General features: G+C 30.0%; 2 protein-coding genes across 3 annotated transcripts; one reads left to right on the forward strand and one right to left on the reverse strand.

Annotated features, from left to right (window-relative positions):
- Nucleotides 1-521: 521 nt before the first annotated feature.
- Nucleotides 522-4407, reverse strand: eIF4H1 (eukaryotic translation initiation factor 4H1). 2 transcript variants are annotated; one of them, XM_029318175.2, is made up of 5 exons: nt 4162-4407; nt 2608-2775; nt 2273-2523; nt 1853-2086; nt 522-1724 (listed from the first exon to the last, which is right to left on the reverse strand). In XM_029318175.2, exons 1-5 carry the CDS (start codon nt 4191-4193, stop codon nt 1582-1584), a joined length of 828 nt encoding a protein of 275 aa, XP_029174008.2. In that variant the 5' UTR covers nt 4194-4407; the 3' UTR covers nt 522-1581. The 2 variants fall into 2 exon arrangements, with proteins under 2 accessions (XP_029174008.2, XP_029174007.2); XM_029318174.2 differs by lacking the exon at nt 4162-4407 and adding an exon at nt 3742-4128.
- A 713-nt stretch (nt 4408-5120) lies between these two features.
- Mybbp1A (MYB binding protein 1a) lies at nt 5121-10298 on the forward strand. Its single transcript, XM_029318170.2, has 10 exons — nt 5121-5336; nt 5460-5654; nt 5739-6137; nt 6228-6811; nt 6930-7042; nt 7117-7640; nt 7769-8506; nt 8576-8824; nt 8898-9334; nt 9461-10298. The coding sequence occupies exons 1-10, from the start codon at nt 5220-5222 to the stop codon at nt 9888-9890; spliced, it is 3786 nt and encodes a 1261-aa protein (XP_029174003.2). The 5' UTR covers nt 5121-5219; the 3' UTR covers nt 9891-10298.
- The last annotated feature ends 93 nt before the right edge of the window (nt 10299-10391 follow it).

A 10391-nucleotide genomic window follows, 5' to 3' on the forward strand; every position in this document is an offset into this window, starting at 1 on the left:
CCGTTAGACCCGCAATTACAAAATTGCAATATAATTTTATCAAATTTTATATTTGTAATGTTATAATCTATAATAATTAAATCTATAATGACATATTTAATTTTACATCACATTAATAAAACTTGATATATAAAAATATTAATTATAATATATATTTATTAAATATATATATATGTATATATATTTCACATAGATTTTTAATAATTATTATATATATTTCTCACACACACATACATACATACATATATATATATTTATTTATAGCATCTTTGACTATTAAAGTCAAAAATAGCATCCATGAAACAAATGTATTTTTATTCATATCTATATCTAAAAATTAAGCAATTAAAATTCGATGTTTATAAAAAACATAGTACCTTTTATCTGAATTTATAGTATATTTAGAGATACAGTTTACAAAATATGAATACGCATTGCATTATATATATTCACAATTACAAATTACATATTTTGCATATTTTACTGTAACTGACATTGCTTACTCTAATACACTGCACAGATACGAGGCAAACAGCTACTTTATTCAGGAAATAGTATCATATACAAGCATTGTTTTACATAATATTTATTATTATTTCAAATTCTCGTTTTATTTGCTATTCTTACGACGTTTTTGCAATTCAACTTTTCAACGTCATTGTTAGCACAGTTAATTCATTACATAATTAATATATAATAATAATAATAATAATCATCGGCGCATTCCCTTTGTATCGTTCCCAGTAGAATGTAGAAATTTATTGAACCACTCGCATGTACTATATTTCACAATCCATTATTCGAGTCGACGAAAAAAAATTATTTGGAGTAATATTAAACAATTATATACTATTATATATTATAACGAATGGTATGATCTCTTAATGATTGATACACACAATGATCAGCGTATGGTGAAACGTAAAAATTCTATGGAAGGAAATGAAACCAGTGTATGATCGCAACTTTTCTTTGTACTTCTTTAAACGCGCGCGCGCGGGCTAGTCTCGAGACAGATAAGAAATACTAGCATAAGATGAAATATACATGCTGTGACATTTTTTTATATTTGTGATAGTTTGTACACATACCCTCGATATTATTACAGACACAAAACCCAACATTAAATTGACACGAGTATTAAAACTCAGCTGTGTAGTATCTTAATAATCATCGTTTATGTATATAAATCGCTATCACTATTGGAGCATGCATTGTGCATACACACTATTTTATGTATATTGTAGTTACAAGTATCCTATTTTCATTTGAATTCGCGAGAAGTTAATTTAAATACAAAAAACATTAGAAGAAAAATTTAGTTTATTTTTAATTAAAAACGCGCAAAACTTAGAAAAATTTTAATAGATTTATATCGTCTATAGTATACCTTTCCTGCGGGTGACCCCTTGTAAGAATTAAAAAAAGACATTGCAATTTGATTGTAATGTACGAAGAGTCGCCACTAGATTTTTAGGAAACTATAAGGGAACCTTGGATCGATTTTAAAATTTTGTCAACAATGTTTCTTTCCCTAATTTTTCTTTAGGGAAATTGAGACTATTGATTGTATCATTAATTTTACTTTTCCATCATTTTCAATTTTTCTTCTCGAGGCTTTGCACCTCCATAAATCGAACTCGTTTTACTCGATTCTGCAATTGCATTCACAGGTTCCTTAACGGTTCTTGGTTCTAATTCCAAACGTTTTCTTCCAGTTGTGTCTAAAATAACCATTAAATATAAATTAAAGTAACATAAATGTAATAAAAATTTGCTTTAGATATAAAGTAAAATTTTTGTATTATATAAATTTGCATATGTCTATGTACACTATGCCATATCTACATACCTGGAGGAGGAGCATCTTTTTGATAAGGGTCCTCTGGGAAGGGTTTCCGATCCGAACCGGTTGCACGCAATGGAGGTTTATTACTATATGATGGTCTGGTAGATGCACTTCGTGACCAGTCACGATTTCCACCTGTGTCGTCATTGAATTGGCCATAATTGCCTCTATTACTTCTAGAATCCCATCTATCATTACTTTGCCTACTACCTCCACGTGGATCTCTATCGCTGTATCCTGTATCAATAAAAATATTGTCATTTTGCTACTAAGTATAAAATTTTAACAAATCAAGTCTCATATAAACAGTACAAGAGAAAAAATTCTTGAGTATATATAAACATTAGCATTTGCATATTTATATGCGTTACTATAAAATTTTTATGAATATGTATTCCATCATTTATGTTATGCATCACTTACTGGAATATGTAGATTTGCTATCGAAATCATCGCCGTATCCACTACGGCCCGAATCTCGTCCTTTAAATCCGCTTCCACCACCGGTACCACCACGACCTCTCCTGTCAAAGCCACCACCTCGATCATTTCGTTTTCCTTCTGCTACATCAATCTTAATCAGGCATTTATCTACTTCTACCGCTCCATCCATTTCCAATGCTGCTTCCAAGTCAGCCAAGTCTTCGAACTCAACATAACAGAAGCCTTTAAATCTATAAATAAGACGATTAAAATTAATGCAATTAATATGTATTGATACAACTAATATATTTTCTTCTCCTACAATAAATACTCACTTGTCAGTATCTCTGTCTTTGACCAATCTGATGACTTTGACATTAAGTTTCTCGAAGATTTTGTCAACATCACCTTGCACAATTCCATTTGGCAAATTTCCCACATATGCCGTATATGGTGGTTCTGTAGGTAATGGTTTTCTGCTACGGTGACCACTCGAATAATCTCTGAACATATAAAAAAATATTTTTTTTTGTCAACAAAACATGCTTTAATTGTTTTATAGTGCTTAGATACATTCTATTGTATATTTATATGTATTGTACATCTATATTTTATAAATCATTATATCTGTAAGTACAATTCCAATTTTTACATTGTTGCATTTAAAATTTAATTCTCAAAGTTGAAGAAACACAACAAAGTATATTATTATCATATTACTACAAATATTCACGAATACATATCAGTATAATTTGTCAAAATAATTGATTAATGTAGTATATTAATAAGGAATCATTTTTTTAATATATAAAATTTCTCAATATATTGAGCACATCTGATTGCTTCTACAAAATCAGTTTGCTAAACATTCATAAATTACTACATTCGTGAAAACAATTCAAGATACTTCAAGATTCATTCTTTTTATACAGTTTCAGTGTCAGTTTTATGTTTAGGTTTAAATAGAAAAAGTCTACGAAGTGAACAGTTCCAATTATGAAGATATACAGATGCAAAATAAAATATACAAATAGAGGCTCTTGTCATGAAACGAGAAAAATCAATCCTGTCATTACCGTTTCACATTTAACTGTTTATATATATTAATTCTCAAAAGTTAAGAAAACACAAAACATTATTACTATATTACTATAAAATATTCATGAATACACATCGGAATAATTTGTCAAAATGACTATGGAATCGATATATATCAATATATTGAACACATCTGATTGCTTGTACAAAATCAGTTTGCTAAACATTCATAAATGACTACATTGGTGAAAACAATTCAAGATAGTTGAAGATTCACTCTCTTTATACATAGTTCCAGTGTCAATTTTATGTTTAGGTTGAAATAGAAAAAGTGTAACAGTTCCAATTATAAAGACATATAGATGCAAAATCAAATATACAAATAAAGGATCTTGTGATGAAACGACAAAAATCAATCCTGTCATTCCTGCCTCGCATTCAACTGCTTCGAAATTCGCGAATCACAATGCCACATCGTGCACATAGTGGGCGATCGCTATCGCTCTCGAGAGGGTCCTTCCTTGCGCGTGCAAACGCACGTGCCCCGCGATTTCCTGGCCGACTTTGGCGCGAATAATCCGCGGGAGTCCTGACGGTTCGCGCTCGACAGCAAAGTATATCGACACCGGCCAAAATAAAGCCGCGTGTCGACGGTGTCCCGCAAGGTGTTGCGCCGCACATACACTCGCGCGTATATCACGGGCCCACCTTAACCTTAAAATTACGGAGGTATTCCGCGAGAAACGTGTGCACCTTCGACGGCCAAACGCGCCGCTCGCGACCCGCGAGCGCGCCATCGGCGGAGACGCTCCTCCACGGCTGACAGAACCGTAAATACGACCGATACTTGCCTTGAATCGTCGTAACTACCCCGACCAGCCATATTGAACGCACGGAACTGACCGGGACCGCGTGAGTCGAATCAGTCACCGTGCGAGTGCATCATGGCGCACCGCTCCTGGTCGTTTTGTTAAAACGAGGGTTTTCGAACCTCACGCGCGCGCGCCTACGTCAATTTAATATATACGTCCCAATTTAAATCGGTACAATGACAGATCTCGTGATGCCCATAGTTTAGGCTTCTATGTAGACGGGCTTAGCGCTTGGCAACGATAGAAATCCGTCAGATGCGGCGAATAAAAAACTCGACCAATCACGGGGCTAATAAGAATGTACGTAACGATACGTCTTCCTTCGAATTAGACGCATGATTGGCTGGTGCCGTATGCAGATCGGACGTATGAAAAATTATGAACAAAATTCATTTAATGCCTATTATGCGGCTTAATAGAATTTTCATTAGAATTATAGGATGGAAGAAATCATTTTGGTGGGAAAAAATTTATTTGTCAATAATTCTCTTAAATAATAAGTTTTATATTTTTTATTAATTTATTATTTATTTTGATTAACTTATATGTATATATATGTAGAATTATTTTAATATTAATCTATTTATTTCAATTCTTTTAAATTTTTATTTAATTTTTATATTAATTTTTTTTATCAAATAAATTTTAATTTTTTATCAATTTTTATCAAATAAATATATTTATGTAAATTCATCGAAGGATGATAGATTTTTTGTGTACCAAAACGCTTTAATTATAAGCCTTGAATCTATTTAAATTTTTTGATTTTTGATATTTGATTATGTAATAATGTAATGTTAATGCTTTTCAAATATAAGACGATTGACTGGACGTATAATCTTATTCAAATTTGAAGAATATTACGATTTTTATAATTGTCGCTTTTGTTTTTTTTTTTACTATTCATGTACTCATTTGATCAACGTAGTCTTATAGAAGTACCTGAAAATCAAGATGGCTACCGTAATGCAATGTACCGCACGGTTTGCACGTGTGGGAAAAGTAGTGTCGAAATTATATCATCTTAAATAACAGAAATGAACAAAATGAATTCTATCATATTGGATAACTTCAACAAACTGAAGAATAACAATGAATCTGTGAGATTAAATGCTGGAGGAGCATTACTGAACCATTTATGTCAATATAATACGGTAAGTTGATTCATATAACCTTATGTTGAACTATTTTAATTTATATCTGCGGAAATGAGAATCAGCTTGTATTAAGTATTAAACAAATTATCATATGACTGCAACATTGATTTATCTTTACAGGATCATGACGACAAAGAATTAAATTATGCACTAGTTAGATTAGTGCGCAGTTTAGGATCTTCACAGACAGTTACGAGAAAAGGAAATTACAGCACATTAACAGTTTTCTTAATGATGTATCCTGAAATTTCGATAGAAAAGCTTTTATCCATAACGAATACTCAATTGCAGCCAATTGGACAAAATTCTAAAAGTGTATGATTTTTATTGTAACTTTCTTATTTCAAATTTTTATTGTTATTTTATGATATTAAAATAATAATTAAAATTTTTTTATAGGAGAATGCTGATATATACATGGGACGTTTACTACTATGTGGTGCATTAATAAGATCCAAGTTACTGATTAAAAGTACCACTGAGATACAACAACAGATCATTGAAATTCTTGTGAATGCTGGCAAACAACGCAATTATCTATCATTTATCTCTGTCATGTTTCTTCGTGAGTTTATTATTCAGCTTGATGTAGAATCTATGGAAAAAGTTGCTTGGTCGATTGTTGAGAAGGAAATTGGCAAGCCATGGCCTGAACAAACTTTGGATACATTTTATCTACTACTTGTTATTGGAGATAAATATCCATCTCTACTTAATCATAAGTTTTTAAAGGAGCACTTTGGTGTGAAAAAGATTATCTCTAAAGAGACGATGGAAGATATTGTCAAAATATTAACGGTATGTCATTAGGGAGATCTGAATTTTTAACAAAGATGAAAACATATTTGAAACATTACTTTATAATTAATAATTTTTCTATTATTACAGACTTTACCTAGAATTTCTTCTTATCAACATCCAGTGTTCAAGTTATTTTGTGAAAAGTTAATATTGACTGAATTTATAGCAGACTTTTGGAAAGCCATTGATAAAAAATTTACAAAACCATCAAAGAGTGATGAATATATTGCCACAGAAATGTTACGACTCTTACTTTCTAATATCACAGATAAAACTGTAATTCCATCATTATTATCACCAAATCTCTTGCAACACATGTTAAAGCGATTTTCTAATTGTAAAAGGAATAATAATGATGAAGTTTTAAAAGCGTTTAGAAAAGTTTTAGAATTGGTGATATCTGCTACAAATGATAAAGATATGAAGACAAAAATACAATTAAATATATTGAAGAAACTCGTATTACATCCTGGTGATTTAATGATAGAAAAGAAAACAAGTATTAAAGTGATCCAAAAAATTACAGCAAATTTAAAATTAGATGGTGTTAAAAAGTTATGCCAATTATATAGAGATATTATAGAAAACAAAACAATTAAAGAAAGAGAAAATATGAAAATGGAATTGTGGACAAATGCTGAGCGAAGTTATGCAGCACAATTATTAACAAGGTAAATACAAACTTAAGATAGTTAAATAACACAAAGAGTGGCAATACTTTATTATGAGCAAGTAGCTTAAAATATAACTTAATATCTGTTGCATTAAATACATGTCTATTAACTTTAGATTGATAGGCCATCGAGAGATACTCTTAGATAAAGAATGGAAGCTTGCACAGCTGATATTTTTGTTCAATTATGGGTTGTGTGAAGTGTCAAATGTTGGAATAGAATTAGCATGTAAGTATTTTATATTTTTACAAAACTTATTGTTTATTTATATATGCTAAAATATATTTAATTATTATTTTTAGTGCAATTTAAAAATTCTTTTTATCGTGCTTTGGATCATAAATTGCCAAAGTTGGACAATGTGCGTAATTTATTAAGTGCACTCGTTCATGATGTGAACTCCAAGTTACTATCTAATGTGATACAATTAAGATCACCATTGAATGATGCAGCATCCAATGCTTGGAAAAGAGCCATAGATTTGATTGAGAAATTGGAAAAGAATACGAAAAATGCAATTGCTTTACCAATATTTCATACAATGAATTTACATATGAGTCTACAATTATTCTCAGATCCTGAAATGGCAATTATGTCAATTAATGAACTTCAATGTTGTTATGAGAGATTAATTAAAAAGTCCAAGGAGCATAAAAAGCTCAATGATGTATCTACATCAGAAGAACCACAATGGGTTGAAGTTATAGTTGATCTTTTATTATCTCTTTTATCCAGGAATAATCATTTATTGCGTTCATTAGTTGATAGTGTGTTTCCACATATCTGTCCATATTTGACTCCATCTGCTGTTCATCAGATATTGGCTGTAAGTTGTTACCTAATTAATAAGAAAAGAGTAACTTATTTATAATTTAAATCAAGAAAGTAAATGCATGTAACATTTTAACTTTTATATTTTTTAAGTTAGTCTGATTGTTTTATATTTTGTTTTAGGTACTAGATGTAAAAAATAATCAAAATCCACTTATCGCAAAGCAAAATGATAATGAAGATTCCTCAAGTATGGAAAGTGAATCAGATAATGAAGAGAAAGAAAATGCTTTAAATAGTGAAGATTTATCAGAAGAAAGTGGATCCGAGTCTAAATATATAAATAAAGATGAAAATGATGAAAATAACGATAATAATGATGATGATAAGGAGGATGATAACGATGATGATGATGACGATAACGATGATGATGACGATAACGATAATGATAACGATGATGATGACGATGAAACAGTAACTGATAAAGTAAGAATGGCAGTACGTCAAGCTCTAGGTGATGCTGCAACTCAAACTGATGATGATGATGATGATATTGACGTAGATAAAATAGGTGAAGAAGAAGGCAAACGTTTAGATAAATCGTTAGCAGCAGCTTTCAAGCTTTTACGAGAAAATCGTCAAGGTCGTTCTAAAAAACAAGAAAAAACAAATGAAGCATTGACACATTTCAGAATTCGTGTTATAGATTTGTTGGATATTTATTTAGGGACTTGCCCATCTATGGCAGTTGCTTTAGATATGATTGTACCGCTGTTTGCTCTCTTAGAATTTTGTATAAAGGATCCACATCAGCAACCACTTAAACATAGAGTTCAGACTTGTTTAAAAAAATTATCAACGACAAAGAAGTTTGAAGATACAACAGGTGTTGATGATATTTTGTTAACTACAGTACTGAAGGTAATTATTTGTATTATTTGTAATAATTAAATATAAATTATAATTTGCTGATTAAATATTCTCTTTAAGGCTGTAATCGAAAAAGGAGAGCGATCTGCTTTGATCTGTCAAGAAATAAATGAAAATGTGGCAGAATGCTGTACCTTTCTTGTAAAATGTATACAACAAGCAAATCTATCAAGCAAAAGTGTTATAGAAATTTATAGCAGAAACTTAACTACATTCATGAGAAGAAGGGACTGCAAACTTTCGCTTATATTATTTAAGAGTGTTTTGCAACTGTGCTGGGAAGATAATTGGCAGCTAGCACTTTTATTGGTATGTTTGTTAAAGAGATATGTCTGTCAATATGAAATATATGTTGTTATAATATTTTATTTTATTTATTTAGGTAAACTCTGCGTTTGATAGCAATATTCGATATTTTCGTCGAAATCAGGCGCTTGAGTTATTAATAATTTTATATAGGAATAATCGTTTGTTGAATATGGATACAAACTATACCGACGTGAGAATAAAATTAGAAACAATGCTTTGTGAAAATATCATAGACTTATGCAAAGAATTATGCAATGCACGTGTAAGCGATAATGGACGATTTATTTCATATAATGATACCAGTGTACAAAAGAAGGTTCTACAGAAATTTGTCTGTCTGCTCTTCACACTGTTACAAGTTGTTTATGCACATCATTTGCCACAAGTGTGGAATTGGCAAACCATTAAGATGACACTTGTAACAATGTATGAAAACCAAAGCATTTTTTCTACGGAATTGAAAAGTGCATATAAAAAGTTTGCTATACAGATAGGAATTTCACTCAATGTGTAAGTGCAAGAATATAATTTATAACTTCTAGAGATTTTTATTTTTATATTCATATTTATATTCAGTTTAAAAGCTTTGTATTGTTTAATATTTATATATTCAATATTTATAATTTTTGTCATCAGGAAATCAACAAAGCAAATTAATCAATCAAATGGCTCAACTGATATTGCTTTACAAAATAAGGGAAAACAAAATAATGTCACATCTCAAAATGGAAAAATCAGTGATTCAGAAGAAGAAAAAGAAACTGTACATAGTAAAAATGTACAAAAGAAGAAAAAGAAAACAAATACAAAGGAGAAGCAATTATTAAAGAAAGAAGCACGTGAATTGCGTGGAAAAGCAATGTCTAAAGATTTAGAAGTGTTTAAATTTAGCACTGTCAATTTACTAGAAAATGACATAAATAAGATGGAAGTTAGTCAAAATGGACATTCAAGTGAATATAACAAGTCCACGAATTCAAAATTAATACAAAAAAGAAATGGTGATAATGCAGTGGAGAAAAATCGTGAACCTAAAAAAAGAAAAAGAAGTATCAGTTCTGTTTAATATGACTTTAGATTTGTCAATATGATAAATGATATAAAATATTTGAGAGAATATATGAAAATTAAAATAAATGTATAAAATATATCCGTTTATTTTGATTTTGACAAAATATATTTTTATATGTAAAATATCTGTGTATATATATTAAAGTTAAAATTGTTGCTTTATAAAACAAATGCGTAATTAGCATCATTTCGAAATTTCCTTATCTGTAAAGCAAAACTAACAATAAGTCGAGAACTTTTTTATCTATGTCATTACTATTTTAATGATCGATTTCTACCATTTTGTATATCTTTGGCATTTTTTCACATTAGAAAAAATCAAATATATTATATGTGTTGTGCTCTCAATTATTTTATAATCATATTACACATAATATTTTGTATTAATCTACTTTTAATTTATAGGGTAAAATTATTCTAATGACAAATCTTTTTTTGATATATGACTTTGTACAGAGAGGAAGGAAAAATGTATAAATGTAATCTATCAATTTCT

Source organism: Nylanderia fulva, unplaced genomic scaffold (assembly GCF_048542155.1).
Source record: "Nylanderia fulva isolate GAGA-0341 unplaced genomic scaffold, ASM4854215v1 Scaffold26, whole genome shotgun sequence".
NCBI lineage: Eukaryota > Metazoa > Arthropoda > Insecta > Hymenoptera > Formicidae > Nylanderia > Nylanderia fulva.